Source organism: Durio zibethinus, chromosome 1 (assembly GCF_047325235.1).
Source record: "Durio zibethinus cultivar Kanyao isolate XHJ-2024 chromosome 1, ASM4732523v1, whole genome shotgun sequence".
NCBI classification, from domain to species: Eukaryota; Viridiplantae; Streptophyta; class Magnoliopsida; order Malvales; family Malvaceae; genus Durio; species Durio zibethinus.
The window spans coordinates 33395383-33416122 of NC_143162.1; the positions used below are offsets into that span (position 1 = coordinate 33395383).

The window sequence follows — 20740 nt, forward strand, 5'->3', positions numbered from 1 at the left end:
AAAATATTCTGAAAATTGGAAATACGGAATTAACAAATCGATAACCACCACTTGAAGTTGCCAGGCCAGGCTGTATATTCGGTCTGAAACAGCTATATTTTAACGCTCCACGATTTAACATTTCCGGTTGATATATATCCAAGTGGAATATGAACATGTTGGGACAAAATTTACTTCACAAGAAAAGAAAATCGTGATCTCAACTTGCCAAGTTGAACTCTGACATCTGCATATTTGTTGGGTTCATTTCATTGTATTTAAAAAATTTTCTGTTTCACTTTTTTTTTTCTTTTGGGAAGGGATCTAAATGATGAATCTACCCCTTTTTATAATAGTTAACCTCTACGATTATTTTTTTTTTTAATAATAGTAGTTAAACTACGATAAGTGAAAAAAAGTATTCAATAATTCCTATGTTGTCACTTGGCAATGCTAGGCTCTATATTGTTTTGCTTGGCTCCAAGACTTTTTATTGTGGTCACAACTCACATGTCTTCAACAAATTTTCTTTTCTTCTTTTGCATACTAAAATTTTCTCATTATTAAAAAAAAAAAATTCTCCTATATTCCCAAAATATATGATGTAAATGTCAGTATACTTAATATTAGACAAAAATTTATTTACTAAAATAAAAAATTAATATTTTATCAACAACTCATACGAATATTTGCAAAAGAATTATTATTAATATGTTGGCAATGACAGAACAAACTAAGGTTGAAACCATGCTTATTAAAATCAACCTATTTATGTGTGAATTTGGCTTTAGATTTAAATCTTATTGTGTGTAAATTTAATTCAATTTTATTTTAGTTTGTTAATTAATTTTTTTGACTAATTATTCAATAATTTTTTATATATGTATATGATATTTAATTATGATAGTAACTTTTTTATATTATAATTTTATAAAAAATTAATTGCATTTGGGAAAGCTTTGTGGGCTTTTTTTTGTATTTAACTAATCCGGCAGAAAGGACTTAGGACCAAAGGTGTTAGCCCAGCAAACCGTGAAATACCCAAAAGCCCACCCCTTTTTTTTTTCAAAATTCAAAATCATCTCCACCGACCACCACCACCCAAAAAAAGGGGGTGAGTGGGAGTAGCTTTTTGATTTGCCCAAAAACTCAGAAGCCCGTGTTTGCCAGCTTGCCTGTTTTTAATCCCCTCTCCTCTCCATTTGCCTCCTAAATCCAACGGTTCATAATTAATCCCCCACTTTTTTCTCTCCCTCCCTTCCTCAACGCATTTTTCTCACCCTCCCTTCTTCAACGCAATCATCGCCCCCCACTTCTCCCACCCTCTCGAAACCCCCCCAAGGCTCAGATCTAAAATTTTCAAAATCTACCTTCTTCTCTTCCCCTTTCACTTCTCTCTGAACTGATTCGAAAATCGACAATGGCCACGACTCCTTCACCCCGGGAGGAAAATGTCTACATGGCAAAACTCGCGGAGCAAGCCGAACGCTACGAGGAGATGGTTGAGTTCATGGAGAAAGTCTCCGCTTCCGCTGACAACGAGGAACTCAGCGTCGAGGAACGAAACCTCCTTTCTGTTGCTTACAAAAACGTAATCGGCGCACGCCGTGCTTCCTGGCGCATCATTTCCTCCATTGAGCAGAAAGAGGAGAGCCGTGGTAACGAGGATCATGTTGCTATGATCCGTGATTATCGGGCCAAGATCGAGTCCGAGCTCTCCTCGATCTGTGACGGGATCTTGAAGCTCCTTGACTCCAGGCTTATCCCTTCGGCTTCCGCTGGAGATTCCAAGGTCTTTTATCTTAAGATGAAGGGCGATTATCACAGGTATTTGGCTGAGTTCAAGACTGGAGCCGAACGCAAGGAAGCTGCTGAGAGTACTCTAACTGCCTACAAATCTGCTCAGGTTCTTCAAAATTTCTCTCATTTTCTTATAGATCTGCTTGAAGTATTTGTGCTAACGTCTTATTTTTTATTTATTTTTTTTTTTTAGGACATTGCCAACGCCGAGTTGGCTCCAACTCACCCGATCCGACTCGGGCTGGCACTCAATTTCTCTGTTTTCTACTATGAGATTCTCAATTCTCCTGATCGCGCATGCAATCTCGCAAAACAGGTCGGTTACAAATTCCTTTTTTTTAATAAAAATAATTTGTTCATAAATCTAGAGCCGCAGACGTGTTCGTTTTTTATTGGGACAGGCATTTGACGAAGCAATAGCTGAGTTGGATACTCTAGGCGAGGAATCATACAAAGACAGCACCCTCATCATGCAGCTCCTCCGTGACAATCTCACTCTCTGGACCTCCGACATGCAGGTAAACAAATTTTCACCTTTCAAATATAATCCCTTCTTTTTTCCTCCCCCTAAAAATTTTATACTCATTTAACTGTATATCTAATTTTAATTAATTAGGATGACGGAGCTGATGAGATCAAAGAAGCACCGAAGCATGAGGAAGACCAGCAACAGCAACAGCCAAAGCAGTAGTGAGATTCTGCTTTGCTGTGCTCTCTTTCTTTCTATTATAACTTGCCAATTTAGGGTTTCAAATCAAATGAAACTTCTTCTACCTTCTATGTGTTTTTGATAGGAGAAGATTTTTCTTCTATCACATATTTTAGGCAATTCTTGTCTTTTGTTTTCTCTTAATGCTTTTGAATGCTCTCTATTATGTGCTCTTGAGCATAATCATAGAGTAAATCTTACTAATACTGTTTTCCTTTTTTTTTTTCTGGAATGGAAATTAATGATTTGGAAGCCGAAACTTGGATGCTAGATCACCTCTTTAAGTTGTGGGTTCAATTACTGACAATAAGTCGTCTACTTTTGTTAAACATTCGATGCTTATTATAGTGTTACTAATTCAATCACTCAGATGCTACTTTCATGAAAGCTCTTTCCCACTTCCTGTTTCTTTTGTGACACGGTCAAAGCGAAAGAGCATGCTTTGGAGTATATTTCATAATGCTAAGCCACATGGAAATATCCACCAATGATGGGTTGACATTTGGCATCCACATGGAAATCTTAGAAATTATTTAATTTTTTTATTTCACATGTGGCATATTTTATTGGTTAGGTGTTGGGTGCGGTAGGTTTAATTAATGGTGTTAAGGTTTGTACTAACATAGCATATGTTTTGAAAGTTGAGATTACAATTTGCAATTTTTTTTTTAAATATCATCTTATACATTTTAGCATAATTCAAGATAAAATTCAAAGTTAAATGTTTAATTTAAGATTTAATATTTTTATATTTATTCAATTAAAAATAACATTTTGGCAAAAATATTAAAAGATTTTTTAAATTTTATCATTTTATTTAGATAAAATTTTATATTTTTATTATAACTAAATAAATTTTCAATTGATTCGTAACTAAATATGTTTTTATTTCAAATAAAATATTAATTTCTGTTAAAGTTTATTTACGTGTAAATTAAAGTATATAAACAATTAAAGTTTAAAATTTTATTTGAAAGTACAGTAAAGATCAAGAATTTATTTAAATGTAATAAAAGTATATAAATTTATTTAAATAAAATGGTTAAATTAAAAAAATAATTATTTTAGTTTAATATCTTTAATCTGATTCAAATTAAAAAAAGCCTTGGAAGTGTACCACACGCAGAATAAAATAGCGTGAAACAAATTGTCCCCAAAAAATAAGGTAAATTTGTTTTTTATAACATAAAAATAAATGAAGCTTTGTAAAAAACACCAATAAAAACAATTTACTCATTAAAAAATTTTCTACGTCTCTCTTCTCTCTAACCTGAAACCCCATTTTTCGAAGAGTGGCAGTGATAAATTTTGCCTGTATAAATTCCTTCCTTTCTTCCTCACTCACTTCCATCGCCTGTTCCGTCGTTCGTTGCCATATCTGACCCTTCCTTTCTTGCTATCCTCTTTTTTTGGTTAAGTTCAAGTCTTAAAACCTCCTAAAACAACCCAAAGCCGAGATTCTCTCCTCTATTGTTTTTAATTTTTTTGCTATTTGTTTTTTAGTTTTATATTGTGTTCATGGATTGTGGTTCTTTTTGAGGTTGCTGGCTGCTGTTATTTTTTTGTTTCGTGATTTGGGTGGTGGCTTTTATTGGGTATAATAATAGCTTGGCATTTGATGGTGAGGAAACATGCTTGGGATTTGTTAGGGGTGATTTTTGGGGTGGTTTATGGTGTCGACAATGGTGACTTAGGTGGTGGAAGTGGGCTCGGTTATCTTTGTGGTTAGAGGGCTGGGTGTTCGGATCTATGGTTGGCAGAGGGGTCAGGACTTAGATTTGCTGTAGGATATTTCAGGGTTTCAAGGTGGTTTTATGTGAAGAATCGGAGGGAGGACAAGTTAGAGAGACTGGCTGAATAAAAAAAGAATATAAAATTTTCATTTATAATCTTTTATTTTTCACTATCAAAAATTTTTTATACGAATGCCAGCTGGACCAATTAAAATAGTTAGTTTTTCAGCTGTTACATGTTTCTTGGCAGTTGGTCTGCCAACAGAGTTAACGACACGTGTAATTTATCACCACGAACAAATCATGCTTTGAGCACATTCAAAACATTTTTTTCTTAATTGAATTAAATTAAAAATTAATTAGAGCTTAAATTGAGTATTTAATTAAATTTAAATACAAAATGGGTAATTAATTTTTTTCACAAATATGAAATCTTAATTGACAAATTATTTTAATTGAAATAATCCTCATAAAGCGGTTCAGCTAAGGTTATTTTGAGTTGGATTTGAAGAAAAAATTTTAGATTTAAAGAGATACTAAAAAGGGGGTCAAATGCTTGAGAAATGCTAAATTGCTAATATAATCAGACTAAGGTAGTAAACTGTCCAATCACTATTACAAATCGTGCAAGTATCAGCATGGATTATGTGCAACTTTGTCTTTGTGGTTGGACAAGTCAACTTTTTGTGTTTACCTAACTCTTTAACTATTGGATCAGGATGAGTACAAAATCGCAAGTTGATTGCTAGTTTCATCCAAGTTGTCTGTGAAATGTTATATGATCACATATATCACATGGAATTTAATGAACCACAAAATCACACGACAGCCGACAGTACTATCAAGTATTTAACTTTTGTTCATTGGATCAGCAAACATAAATTAAAAATTCGGTCGGCGATCGGGGTAGGGAAGAGGGGTGGTCCACCGGAAGTTGATGGAAGCTGCAAGGTTGGGCTTGGCTTTTCAAAGCCTAATTTCAGCCCATCATGCTTCAGATTTGGGATTTATGGTTCTTACATTGGTATTTTTTCGGCTCAAAATTAGGTTGCAATTTAGCCCAATTTGTACCAATTCAGGCCCTACCCAAGCTGGGTCATTATTTAACCAATAGAAAATTTTTTATGTGATTTTAATTTTAAAATGTATTTAAAATATTAATATTTTAATATCTTTTAAAAAGTTCGACTTTTTGACTCTTGAACCAGGTCGGGCCTAAAACAAAAATTTTGAAAGGCAAGTCTAGTGCGGCTCAGTCCAAGCCAGGGACACCTTTTGTTCAAAACCAGCTCATAAATTGAAACAATTCAATAACCACTGAATTTCTTTGTATATTTTTTTGGCAGAGGATATTACTTTATATAATAACTTTAGTTTTTAAAGAGACACTAATTAGCAAAATTTTTTTCTTTATATACTAAAGTGGTAAAGCAAAATATAATGACTTCTGCATCCTTGTTAAACTTTAATGCTATTTTTTTTTAATTTTGAGTTTTGTTAATTGAAAATAATAAGTGGCACCAGTTTATTAGAAATTGGCTCTTATTTAATGATATAAAACTAAAATATATAGAATAAAGTTAAAAAGAATAACGTATAAATTAAAAGTATAAAAAATGGAATCAGTTATTAGATAAATTATATATTTTTATAACTTATAAATCTCTGTTGACAAAATATATATTCTTATGAGAAAATATTGCATATTGTTGAAAATGCATTTTGCTAGTATATAATTAAAGATTTAATTTACATATAAAATTTAACTCAATTAATTTATATAATTATTTATAAGATTTGAAATTTAAATTTTAATATTTGCAATTCTTTGATCGATTTTTATGTATCCAAAAAATCTAAAGATTTAATTCTTTTCTCTTGTTGTATTTTGACCAACACATAAATATATAAGTTGAAATGATAAGCTTTATTAATTTTTTTCACCAACTAAGAAAATAGTACGCTATTCTAATTTTCTCCGAATAAAAGATAAAAAATTTATAAGTCCTCTAATTGTATCATTACACCATAATTATATATTATTATCCAAACGGCCTAGGCTTTGTTTTCTTAAACCTTGATGTAATAGGAATAGTAGTACTACTCCAACTAGGAGTGGAAATATTCCCTGTATAAATAACACATGCCCGAGGCAGTGCTTCAACAATCTCTATAGTCAAATACCCATAATTTCCTTCCGAGATTCCTGTTTCTCTCTTTCCTATGGCTTCCTCGCACCCTTCTCAAGTTGTTGTCTTCAGCTTCCTCTTTCTTGTTCTTCTTTCTTCTTCGTGCCATGCTGCAGCTGCAGGTACTCTTAAGGCTTACAGCTTTGATGCCATGTTTCAGCTCGGGGATTCCATATCCGATACAGGCAATTTGATCCGAGAGGACCCTTTATCTCCTTTTGCAAGGCTTCCCTACGGTCAAACCTTCTTCAAGAATGCAACAGGGAGATGCTTCAATGGCTTACTAATGATTGATTATTTAGGTAACGTAACAAATTTGTTTTTCATAATTATGTCTCGTTTTGTTTTTTGACTGACCAGTGGCTCTCGATCATTCGATTGGTATAAATATTGAAAATAATGACATGCATGGTGATCAGCAACTCATACTACTTTTTAATGTAGAAATAACATGTTTCTTTCATAAACTTTTGGAAAAAGAAAGGTAGAGAATCAACAACAATGTGGCCAATCCACCAAAAAGTTCATGACATTAGTCTGGAATTTGTTGTTTATAACCTATTGACTGATTGGTGTTGTAATTGTACTTTTGACAGCTCAATCTGCTGGAATCCCATTCCTCAACCCCTACTTGAACAGTGAAGCATTGTCTCGTGGTCATGGGGTGAATTTCGCGATTGCAGGCTCTACTGCCTTCCCCGTGGAAATTTTAGCTGAGAATAGAGTTCTAGCCCCAGTTACCAAAAGTTCTCTTAGCAGGCAACTTGATTAGATGTTTACCTATTTCAATGGAATATGTCGCAATGATGAAGGTTAGCATTATCACCTCTTTCGAATAGTTTGCCAACAATTTTCTTAATCTCATGATATGTTTGTTGTTTGAAAAGAGTGGATCACTCAATTATAAAAACTAACAATACTTAATTCATGTTATGCTCGATAGATTGCTTCAAGAAGCTTAAAAACGCTCTTTTCATGGTTGGCGAGATTGGAGGAAATGACTACAATTATGCCTTGTTTCAAGGCAAAACCCCTGAAGAGGTTAGATCCATGATGCCTAAGGTTATCCAAACCATAAAAGATGCTGCAATAGTAAGTATTTTTTTCAAAAACATTAAAATTATGATTATTTGTTTTCTTCTTTTTGAACTTGTTAATATAGTTATTTTAGTCCTTACTTTCTCGTTCGTGTGTTCTTAATCACAAAGGGTCATTGGTTATGAAGCTATTTTTGTTGGATCTGAAGCAATAAACATAATAACACAGAAGTAATATATCACAATAAACCCACAACAATAGATAACAATAGACAACAATCAATAATAAAAAATGCAAGAAAAATAATACATACTAAGATTTACATGAAAAACCCTCTAATGTAGAGAGAAAAATCATGGACCACCAGAAAAAACTTCACTATTAAATAATAGATATACAAAATTTTTTTCTAGTTAAAATTAGAGCTAATTAACAACTAGAGAAAGACAATTAGAGAAATCTCACAAAATAAGTAAGTCAACAAATACACATTGGATTTGTTCTAGAGAGCTTTAAACCCGATCTTCACAATTCAGAATGTAAAACTCTCAATCGTAAACTTGCTAACAAAATTTCAACTCAATCGAATCACGGATCGACTTCTGTTTAACCAACACTCCCTTATCTATTTTTTCTCTATTTTTTTAGCTTTTCTTAGTTTGCGACACCACCTTAAAATAGCTCCACCTCTTTTTATTAAGTAGCTAAGGTTTTGTGTAAAAAGAAAGACTAAGGCACATGACCTTTAATTGGTTCAAAATCGATTACATGGGGCTAGACTCCATTTTCTTAACAATTTTCCCTCTAACTCCATTAGGAGGAGAGTCATCATCATAGCAGTTTTATTTGAAACTTACCTTGGCCAAGGAACTCATTCAGACCAAGTTATTGCAGAGCTTAAACTTCTTCCTAAAAAGTATCTTAGTCAACATGTCTACTACATTCTCAACAGTATGGACTTTCTCAACAGAATATGTTGTTCCTTAATCACTGAACATAACCAGTGATATCTAATATCAATGTGCTTCGTTCTAGCATAGTACATAGTATTCTTACTCAAATCTAAAGCACTTTGGCTATCACAGAACACCATATACTCTTTATGATTAAATCTTTATTCAAGAAAAAAATATTTCATCCAAAGCATTTCTTTACCTGCTTCAGTTGCTGCAATATACTAAGTTTCTGTAGTTGATAAAATAACATACTTCTACAACTTAGACTACCAAGACATAGCTCTTTCTATAAAAGTGAACAAATACATTGAAATAGATTTTTTATCATCAAGATCACTTGTCATGTCAGCATCAGTAAACCATTCTAAAATTGATTGTGAAACTCTATAACTCAAGTACATTTTTGAGATGTCCTTCAAACATCTGAAAATCCATTTCGCTACTTTCCAGTGAATCTTTTTCGGATTAGAAAGAAATCTGCTCACTGCACCAACTATATGAGCAATATCAAACTGTGTACAAACCATAAAATACATTAAAAAATTGACTGCAAAAAAATAAAGAATACTAGACATAGTTAGTTGCTCTTCCTTAGATATCGGATAAAATTTTTTACTCAGATGAAAATAGTTGACAAGTGGACTGCTAACTGATTTAGCATGTTACATGTTGAATACACTAAGTACCTATTCAACATACTTTTTCTGTGACAACCACAACTTTTCATATTTTCTATGTCGGATAATGTTCATACGGAGAATCTACTTTGCTAGACCTAAATATTTCATATCAAAAAATTTAGACAATTATTCTTTCAACCTACGAACCATACAAGCATTTTGTTCTATAATCAACATATCATCAATATATAATAAGAGAATAATAAAGTTACCATCAAGAAATTTTTTGAAATACACACAAAGATCCGCTGCCATTCTTTTATAGCTGTAATTTACCATAAAAGAATCAAACTTTTTGTACCATTGTTACAGGGCTTGTTTCAAACTAAACAAGCTTTTTTTCAGTTTACAAACTAAGTGTTTTTTTTCTTTCACTTCATAATCCTTAAGCTTGTTCATATAAATGTCATACTACAAGTCACCATACAAGAATGTAGTTTTAACATCAAGTTGTTCAAGCTAGAGATTCAAACTAGCTGCTAATCTTAATACCACTCAAATGAAACTCATCTTTACAACTAGAGTGAAGATCTTATCAAAATTGATGCATGATTTCTGAGAAAAACTTTTTACCACTAATCAATTTTATACCTTACAGTTTGTCATCATCTTTTTTTAACTTGAACACCCATTTATTCTTCAACAGCCTTCTCTCTTTTAAAGTTTAAAAAAATCATATGTATCATTTTTTCACAATAACTCCATCTCTTTGTTCATTACTTTTAACCAGTGTTTTTTTTATCTCAAATAGCCTACATATCTTGACAGCTTTTTGGCTTCTTCTCATTGATAACTAAAATAAAATCTGAATTTGGATACTTAGTAGATGGCTTGTACTTTTTAGTAAATCTTTTAAGCTGAGACTCTACATCACCTGATGTCGAAGGTAGCTCTCCCTACTCAATACTTTCAGGTAAAAAGAATTGCTCTCATGCTCAAAACTGATTGCATTTGACTCATCACTAACTTAACTTGCTCATTTATATCTCTAAGTTTTGTTTCTTGCTTATTTTCACCATCTGTGACCCTTTTTTATAGAACCCCTATTGGTGTTAAAACATCACACTCAACAGTAACCTGTATAGTTTCTCATTTTTTTCAAAGTTTGTTATGGTTTCTTTTTCATGAAAAATGACATCCTACTTTTGACAATCTTTCTCTTTACTGGATTCTGTACTCTGTAGCTAAATTTTTCATCATCATATCCTACAAACATATACTGTGTAGCTTTACTATCAAGCTTTGACCTCTGCTCTTTTGGCATATGCATGATGCTTTACACTCAAAAATTTTTAAGTGAGAGTATGAAGTATCTTTTTCTGCCCACATATTTTTTGAAATGCCAAAGCCTAAAGAAACTGATAGTGATCTATTAAACAAATAATAAGTTGTGTTAACTGCTTTACCCCAAAATAGCTTTGGTAATTTTACCATCTTTAACATACATCTAACTTTTTTCATAATGGTACAGTTTATCCTTTCAGCTATACCATTATGCTATGGTGTTTCAAGCGTTGTCATCTTATGCCTGATCTCATGTTGGAACAATACTCTTCAAAGTCTTTGGATGTGTATTTCTCACCATTATCAATTCGAATATGCTTTAAGGGTAACCCTATCATCTTTTCCACCATGGCATAAAATTTTTTAAAATACTACAATACTTGACTTTTATTTTTTAACATATACACTCAAGGCTTATGTAAAACATCATCAATAAAATTAACAAAATATCTTTTATTACCTAATAACTTAACTTCAATAGAACTACATATGTCAGAATAAATCAATTCCAATCTATTTTCTTTTCTTTGAAAACTTTTACGAAAAAAAACTCTACGATGCTTACCAAACAAATAATGATCACATGAATCGAAAGACATACCTTTGGTCAAGATAATGAGAGATTACCTTACCAAAACTTGTAACTCTTTCTCACTCATATGTGCCAGCCTCTTATGTCACAAGTTTGCTAAAGCATCATCCTCAATGATATTTATCTGGTTGCCATTCAATTGCATCCATGTCTTATACATTGTACAGCATAATTTTCTCTTTGTAACTATCATAAATCTTTTGAAATGCTTTCATTACCTATTTTTTTGTCGACTCTCATATCTTTCTTTATCAAGGATATTAATAACAAGTTTATTTTTATATCTAAAATATGTCTAGCATCCTTCAAAGTTAACATGCAACTTATACTAGTTTGTACAATAATATCATCAATCTCAATAATTTGTGACACACTCTTATTTTTCATCTTGGTGCAACAAGGTCTCATACTTTGTAAGTTTTAAATAACTTTCTTTTACGAACACAATGATATGCCACTCCTATGTCAACTATTCATTCAATCCAGGATTACCAATATGATTACAATTACTATGTGTATAAATCAAAGTATTTGAATTACTATCTGAATTTACTGTTACAACATTATCATCATCTGAACTCTTACCTTTCTAATCATTTCGCTTTTGCTTTAAGAGTTTATAGTATCGTTTTATATGACCTACTTTACCATAATGAAAACACTTCACTTTATCTCTGAACTTGGATTTATGTTTAGATTTACTACAGTCTTTTGAGTTCTAACCTCTGTCGATATTTTTAACCCTATTCTCTATGATTAAAACTTTATTCTTAGGGTCTACATCTTTTCGCCTTACTTTTCCATTAAGCATACTATCTTTTACTATCTCCAATGTCACCTTATAATCAAGAGTTAAATCAAGAACAGTAACAATTAGAGTATTTCAACTGTCTAACAATGAACCAAAAAAAAAAACCTTCATTTCATCATCCATCTTAAGCACTATATTAGTCATCCGATAAATATATTTTAAAAATTATTGAAGTACTTTATAATAAATCATCCATCCATGTACTGTAAAGTAGTAAGCTTTTTAACAAGTATAACTTTATTCATACCTATTTTTCTCTTATATAATGTTGTTAATTTTTTTCAAACAATGTGGGCATCTGCCTCTTACATTACATGATGTAACACGTTGATATAAACCCATTTTTTAATTGTAGCCAATGTCTTTCTACCAAACTTCTTTCAGTTTTTATCTTTTATATATGTTGGTTCAGCTGAATCACCAAATACCGACTTCTACAAATTTTTATAGTATAAATGATCTTCCATCATAAGCTTTCAAATTGACTAATTTGATGCTATCAATTTTATCATGAAACCTGTATCACCTTTCATGATCTCAAATAAAATTTACTTTTATCTTAGGTTATTTTTGTATCGATGTCTCAAAATAATCTAACTCTTCTTTTCTTTTCTTTTTTCCATTTTTTTGGCTTTTCTTCTTTCTTTTCTTAGTTTGTGATGCCACCTTAAAATAGTCCTACCCCTTTTTATTAAGTAGCTAGGACTCTGTATAAAAAGAAAGACCAAGACCTATGGCCTTTGATTGGTTCAAAATCAATTACATGAAACTGGCCCCTATTTTTCTAACAGTTGTCATTCCAGGAAACTTTCCCATTGGTTGTTTACCCATCTACCTCACTAGATTTGAGACTAACAATTCCAATGCCAATGAAAAATTTCATTGCCTGAAGAGCTTTACTACAAGAAAATGAAAGATTAGTGATAGTTTTGTAACGATGTTTTATTTACAAACATCGTTAGCTTTCGTGTTTTTATAAAACTTAAGGCGTTTATTATCAAAACATCACTAAATATTTAAATAGCAGCATTGTTACTTATAAATACCACCAAAGACTTGATATTAGTAACGTTTCTCGACTAAAACACCTTTAATAATCCTATCTTAAAAATTTGAATGAATATAAAGGTATTTTTGGCAAAAAATATCTTGAATAATCCTATTAAAAAATTGATAAAAAATTACTGAAGGCATTTTGGGCAAATAACGCCTTCAATAATTCTTTCATAAAAAAATGTATGCAATTATTGAATGTGTTTTCTACAAGAAACACCTTTAATAATTTCATCAAAAAATTTTATAAGCTTATTGAAGGCATTTTTGATAAAAAATGCCTTCAATAAATATCATATCAAAATTTTAGGATCGTACAGATGTTAACCATAAGATGATAGGTTCGATCCCTCCCTTTAACCTTTTTTGAGTTTTTACAGAGATTATTTGTAATTGATTATTCTAGGTGTTTTCTTGGAAAAAATGCCTTCACCAATTACTTTAAAAAATTTTGAAAAGAATATTGATGGTTTTTTTTTTTTTTGCAGAGAAGCACCCTTAATAATCCATAGAAAAAATATGAAATTGATTTTTTAAAGCATTTTTGGCCAAACTCGCCTTTTATAATTCAATTAATAAATTTTTAGTTAGGATTATTAAAGGTAATTTTTGTCAAAAATGCCTTCAATAATCCATAGAAAAAAGTTGGAACAGATTCTTGAAGACGTTTTTGGCTTAAAACGCTTTTAATATTCTAGACGATAAATTTGAATGGTCAGATTATTAAAGACGATTTTTCTGAAAACGTCTTTAATAATATTTTGTTAGGGATTATTCAAGGCGTTACTTTTAAGAAAATGCTTTTAATAATCCATTCAATTAATTTTTAGTTGGTATTATTGAAGGCGATTTTTTTTAAAATGCCTTCAATAATCCATACAAAAAAGTTGAAATGGATTTTTTAAGGCATTTTTTTATCCAAAATGCCTTTAATATTTTACACAATAAAATTTTAGGTGGGATTATTAAAGGTAATTTTGGTAAAAACGCATTCAATAACATTTTTCTAAGGATTATTCAAGGCGTTTCTTGCTAAATATGCCGTTAATAATCCATAGAAAAATATGAAATGGATTCTTGAAGGTGTTTTTAGGTGAAAGCGCCTTCAATAATCCAATAAATAAATTTTAAACAGAAATTATTGAAAGTGATTTTTTTCAAAAATGCCTTCAATAATTCATACACAATATTTGGTATGATTCTTGAAGGCATTTTTTTTCAAAACGCCTTTAATATTGTACACAATATATTTTTAGGTGGGATTATTAAAGGCGATTTTGGTTAAAAATGCCTTTAATAACATTTGTTAGGGATGATTCAAGGTATTTCCTTGCTAAAAATGTCTTCATTAATCCCATCAAAAAACATATTTGATATTGTATATGTCAAGTTAGTTGTAGGTTTATACCCAAAAAAGGTTTGAAGTCAGTTGTATATTTATGCTCAGAAGACATTTAGTTTATATATGTGATACTATGAATTATATTTTAGAATTTACATAATGAACATTATTGTATTTCAATAAATTGACCACACATCCGAAATTAAAACTGATAATATTGTCATATTAATATACTTTTCTGAAATAATAGTACTCAATAATATATTAAGTACACATAGTGTATTCATATTAAGTATACCAATAATATTAAACCAATAGCTCAATGTACAAACTTAAAGTTTCTATTCAACATGGCATGTTAAAAACATTATAACAATTTGTTCCTCATATATTTACATTCAACCAACAATGTCTAACCTCAAGGTTTATCAACATTGATAAATGATAATACATACTCACTCTATTCTTTATGGACTTCATCCAATTCCTCTTCTGTGAAGCTTTCTTTACTCTCTCACTAAAAAAAATCAGAATTAAATGTTAATAAATGAGAATATAATGTACCTTTTTTTTTTAAGATATAATGAGTTTATGAAATTTATACTAACCTTGAATGGTGTGGTTATAAAATCATGTAATACTGTCTCTCGCATAAAACGAAAGATATAATATCCACATTCAGTATTACCGAGTTGACAAGGTACTTCAAAATTAAATTGAGTGAATTTAGGCAACATTTATCTACACAAACTCAGTATAAAAGAATATATTTCACTTTTACCGATAATGACACCCATTTTAATTTTTTAATCTTTTTATCAAATATAGATATTACCCTAAATTGAAAAGAAAAAAATTACTTAATACATAAATAAATTTACTTATGAAAAAATATAAGATATATAATATAATAAAGTGTAATACATCTTTATAAAAGTTTCAATATTGGGGTTAGGTATCACTATTGGATTTACTAAATTAAGTAAGTATGGCGTTAAGGATTTGGTGTCAATCACAATAAGCACTAAATGATGACTATAAAATAATAACAATGATATGCTCAAATTACGCATCAAATCAGATTTGGGTAAGGTTGGAATAATTAAAGTTGGAATATAACTTATTACACATTATACGAGAGCAAATAATAATTAGTCGATCTTTTCATGCATTAGATCACATGATTAGCACGATAAGTGACCGTGTCACTTTGCTCACTAATGAAGTTGGGATCAACAAATCTAAATCTGTTGGTCAACTATTAGTTAATATTACACCCTAATATAGATTACTACATATTAAATATGCATATTTGTATTTATAAGATAACCTCATATAAGCAACAATATCAATAGCTGATAATTCATCCAGTTCACAAAATTCTTTAACATCATCCACACTAATGAAAGAAAATGATGGTTTATCAAATAACTATTTCTTAGACTCAATGATTATAAAGTTTTCTCTAGATAAATGCTCCAATGAATATTTGGATAACTAATCCATAGTAGCCTGAACAAGGGTCATACTATGAGTTCCAACATCCTGCTACAATATTTAATGAAATATAAGCATTAAAACCAAATCAATAAATATAATAAACAAATTAATATTAAAATTATAAACAAAATCATACTTTTTGGGTGGTAACAGAGAATGGGTTCACTTTCTTACTTGCAACAAAAGTTTCTCCTACGTGGGCGATGCTATCAGACCGACCTATTGATATGTTATGCTACATTGCTACCAATATAGACTCCAAAGTAATGAGTCTTTACTGTTGCTCATTAAGGCATTACTCATGGTCATCAATTCGTTGTTGTTGTTGCTCAATGATTGTTTCATATTATGCATTTCTCATTCGTGAAGTTTTGTATTGATTACTAAAAAATTTTGATGGCAAGACAAATTTACTAACCCCACAAACTCGATCAGGCCTTTCTTTAGCGCCTAATGCTAAAGACAAAGGATCTTCGTCATACTGGATTGTCAGTTCATCAAATTTGACTTTGGCAGCATAATCATCCTGAAAGATAATAATAAAATAAGCTGTAACAACAAATCTATACAAACTAGTATATAGTCATGCATATAACCACAATGCCAATCATACATTATATTAAAAAAATAGTTATACATACAATCTTTTTGGTCATTTCTTCAGTTGCTTTATCTGTAAAATATCTATCTTTCCATAGATGTCCTTGTTTTCAAGCATCCCATTTGAAAACTTTAGTGCCAGAGCTCACTGATTCTTATTAAATTACCGTAATAAAAAATTAGAATGTATGAAATGAATGTTCATAAATATTCATTAATGAGTATAAAATAAGTATGTGAATACATACAAGCTCATACTTCGCATTTGCATATCTTTTTCTTACTATCCGATAGTGATATTGTTGTTTAGCACAAATGTTCCATTGGTTTTCTTTGATTTTCTATAAAAAAAAGAAATTACATCAATCACATATGAAGATCAAAGGCTATATTGCATAAAAACTTATAAACAATATTTTTGGTAATAGGTTTGCATACTGAGAAAGCTTTTGAAAACCAATATCGAACAAAATTTATCCAATCTTCAACACTTATCACATTTACACATGCCGCAGATAGAACAGCCAATACATCACCTTGATCAACCAGCACTAAAATATATTAAGTTATCAATTTACTTTTAAAGTCTCTGAATATTTTTTCAGTAGATTGTAATACAATCTTTTTACAGTTAATTGGGACATCGAATTATTTCTAAATTATTTAACACAATTAGTAAGAACACATTAAATTTTAATTAAATGATCATTTAACAAATTTTACGAAATAATTGACTAAATATACCATAACCAATTGTCATGTATCATCCTTTAGATCATCAAAAACTCATCACCAATCGGTGTACGTAATTAAAATCCTACAACGGACGATAGGTCCAATATGAGTAGCCATCTTGGTAGCTTTAAAAGACACATGCTGCCCATTTTAATTGAAATTAACGTGAATTTTTATGTCACTTTAATTTGTTTATTTGGACCCCTTCCGTTTCTTTTACATGTTCAATAGAAGGAGAATGATGTTGTTCAGAGTCTATAATACCTGTAATTTTGATAATAATTATATGAATTATATAAAATGATCGTCTAAATTTAATATTGTATGTAATTAAATACAATCAATACCATACTACGTACATAACTACTATTTAGCAAACCAATCAACAATGTGCTCAGACACACCCTTCAGCAAACGACTCAGAAATACCATTCAATAAACCATTCAGAAACAACATTCAGCAAACCACTCAAAAATACCATTCAGCAAACCATTCAAAAATACTATTTAGTAAACCATTCAGCATACCAATATCATACAATACTATTTAGCAAAACAATATCACACAACAAAGTTCAACAAACCACATTATTAACAAAAAACTACATAAAAATAGCATACATGCAATGATAAGTGCTTGGACAACTATGCTTATGGTGAAATTAATAAAAATATATATCCATATGTAAATAGTAAGGAACAAAAAAAATAGCTTTATAAAATAATATAAATAATACAGTAAATAAAAATTATAAAGACATATCGGTAAACAGAGACGTGCGCGTCGTTAATTTGTTGAAAGTCGATGGTAACGATAGGGATAAAGAAACCAAAAGTCTAATAAAAATGCGTTTGTGGGTTTGGTTTGGTTGATTAATACAGTTTTTAATCGTTCTGTGTACTAATAGGTGATGATTCTGATGTCCAAAATAGGGAATGAATATAAAATTTATTATTAAAGGCGTTTTTCCTCAAAAAAAATACCTTTGATAATTCTAAACAAAAATTATTAAAGGCATTTTTAGTAGAAAATTACCTTCAATAATAATGTACAAAAATTAAAAGAAATTAATAAAGATGTTTGTTCTAAAAAAAAACCTTTAATAAATATATACGTAAATTAGAAGGAACTAGTAAAGGTGTTTTTCTAGAATAAATGCCTTTACTAACCATCTTAAAATTTGAGTTGTGAAACTTAAAATTTGAGTTGTGAAAAATTGAAGGCATTTTTCATTGAAAGATGCCTTTAATAATCTTAAAAATTTTAAAAGGAAATTATCGAAGGTGTTTGTTCTCAAAAAATATCTTTAATAATTATGTACGTAAATTAGAAAAAAATTAGTGAAGGTATTTGTTCTAGAATAAACGTCTTCACTAATCGTTTTAAAATTAGAGTTATGAAAAATTGAAGGCGTTTTTCACTGGAAGACGACTTTAATTATCCCAAAAATTTTAAAAAAAATTTATTAAAGGTGTTTTTCCTCAAAAAATACCTTCAATAAATATTTATGTAAATTAGAAAAAATTAGCGAAGGTATTTTTCTAGAATAAATGCCTTTACTAACCGTCTTAAAATTTAAGTTATGAGAAATTGAAGGCGTTTTTCACTGAAATACGCATTTAATAATCTCAAAAATTTTAAGAGAGAATTATTGAAGGCATTTGTTCTCAAAAATACATTCAATAATTATGTACGTAAATTAGAAAAAATTAGTGAAGGTGTTTGTTCTAGAATAAACGCATTCACTAACCGTCTTAAAATTAGAGTTGTAAAAATTTGAAAGCATTTTTCATTGAAAGATAACTTTAATAATCTAAAAAATTTTAAGAAAAAAATTATTGAAAGCGTTTGTTCTCAAAAAATACCTTCAATAATTATATACATAAATTAGAAAGAATTAGTGAATGTGTTTGTTCTAGAATAAACGCCTTCACTAACCATATTAAAATTAGAGTTATGAAAAATTGAAGACGTTTTTCACTAAAAGACACATTTAATAATCCCAAAAATTTTAAGAGAGAATTATTGAAGGTGTTTGTTCTAAAAAAATACCTTCAATAATTATGTACGTAAATTAGAATGAATTAGTGAAGACATTTTTCTAGAATAAACGCCTTCATTAATCGTCTTAAAATTTGAGTTGTGAAAAATTAAAGGCATTTCTCACTAGAAGACGCCTTTAATAATCCTAAAAATTTTAAAAGAGAATTATTGAAGGCGTTTGTTCTCAAAAAATACTTTCAATAATTATGTACATAAATTAGAAGGAATTAGTAAAGGCGTTTGTTCTAGAATAAATACTTTCACTAATCATTTTAAAATTAGAGTTGTAAAAAATTGAAGGTGTTTTTCACTTAAAAACATCTTTAAAAATCTCAAAAATTTTAAGAAAAAATTATTAAAGGCGTTTATTCTCAAAAAATGCATTCAATAATTATATATGTAAATTAGAAAGAATTAGTGAAGGCATTTGTTCTAGAGTAAACGCCTTCACTAACCGCCTTAAAATTTGAGTTGTAAAAAATTGAATGCGTTTTTCACTAGAATATGCCTTTAATAATCATAAAAATTTTAAGAAAAAATTATTGAAGGTGTTTGTTCTCAAAAAATACCTTTAATAATTATGTACGTAAATTAAAAGGAATTAGTGAATGCGTTTGTTCTAGAATAAACGCCTTCACTAACCGTCTTAAAATTTGAGTTGTGAGAAATTGAAAGTATTTTTCACTGAAGGATGCCTTTAATAATCTCAAAAATTTTAAGAAAAAATTATTGAAGGCGTTTGTTCTAAAAAAATATCTTCAATAATTACGTATGTAAATTAGAAAGAATTAGTGAAGGCATTTATTCTAGAATAAACGCCTTCACTAACCGTCTTAAAATTTGAATTGTGAAAAATTGAAGGTATTTTTCATTGAAAGACGATTTTAATAATCCAAAAAATTTTAAGAGAAAATTATTAAAGGCGTTTGTTCTCAAAAAATACCTTTAATTGTTATGTACGTAAATTAGAAAGAATTAGTGAAAGCATTTTTCTAGAATAAACGCCTTCACTGACCATCTTAAAATTTTAGTTATGAAAATTAAAGGCATTTTTCATTGGAATACGCCTTTAATAATCTCAAAAATTTTAAGAAAGAATTATTAAAGGCGTTTGTTCTAAAAAAACACCTTCAATAATTATGTATGTAAATTAGATGGAATTAGTTAAGGCATTTGTTCTAAAAAAACACATTCACTAACCATCTTAAAATTAAAGTTGTAAAAAATTGAAGACATTTTTCACTGAAGATATCTTTAATAATCTCAAAAATTTTAAGAGAAAATTATTGAAGGCTTTTGTTATTAAAAAACGCCTTCACTAACTGTCCTAAAGTTTGAGTAGTGAAACATTAAATGCATTTTTCACATCCTTCAATAAAAAAAAAATTAGTCAAGGTATTTTTCTAGAATAAAAGCTTTCAATGACCCCTTAAAATTTTAGAAGTGTAATATTAAAGACGTTTTATACAGAATATACCTTTAATAATCCCAAACAATTTTTAAAATGTAATTATTGAAGGTATTTTTAGTAAAAAATTACCTTCACTGATATTCACAGAAAAAAAAGAGAAAATTATTAAAGGTGTATTATGCAAAAAAAATGGCTTTAATAAATACACTATAAAAATTAGATGAAATTTCTAAAGGCATTTTTAGGGCGTAAATACCTTTAATAATCCCAGACAATTCTATTAT

General features: G+C 29.7%; 1 protein-coding gene and 1 pseudogene across 1 annotated transcript; both read left to right on the top strand.

Annotated features, from left to right (window-relative positions):
• The first annotated feature begins 1100 nt into the window (after nucleotides 1–1100).
• On the top strand, nucleotides 1101–2747 carry LOC111312412 (14-3-3-like protein). Its single transcript, XM_022912625.2, has 4 exons — nucleotides 1101–1885; nucleotides 1973–2095; nucleotides 2181–2297; nucleotides 2396–2747. The coding sequence occupies exons 1-4, from the start codon at nucleotides 1400–1402 to the stop codon at nucleotides 2468–2470; spliced, it is 801 nt and encodes a 266-aa protein (XP_022768360.1). The 5' UTR covers nucleotides 1101–1399; the 3' UTR covers nucleotides 2471–2747.
• A 3697-nt stretch (nucleotides 2748–6444) lies between these two features.
• The window catches only part of LOC111310791 (acetylajmalan esterase 2-like), a 38575-nt pseudogene continuing 24279 nt past the window's right edge, over nucleotides 6445–20740 (top strand).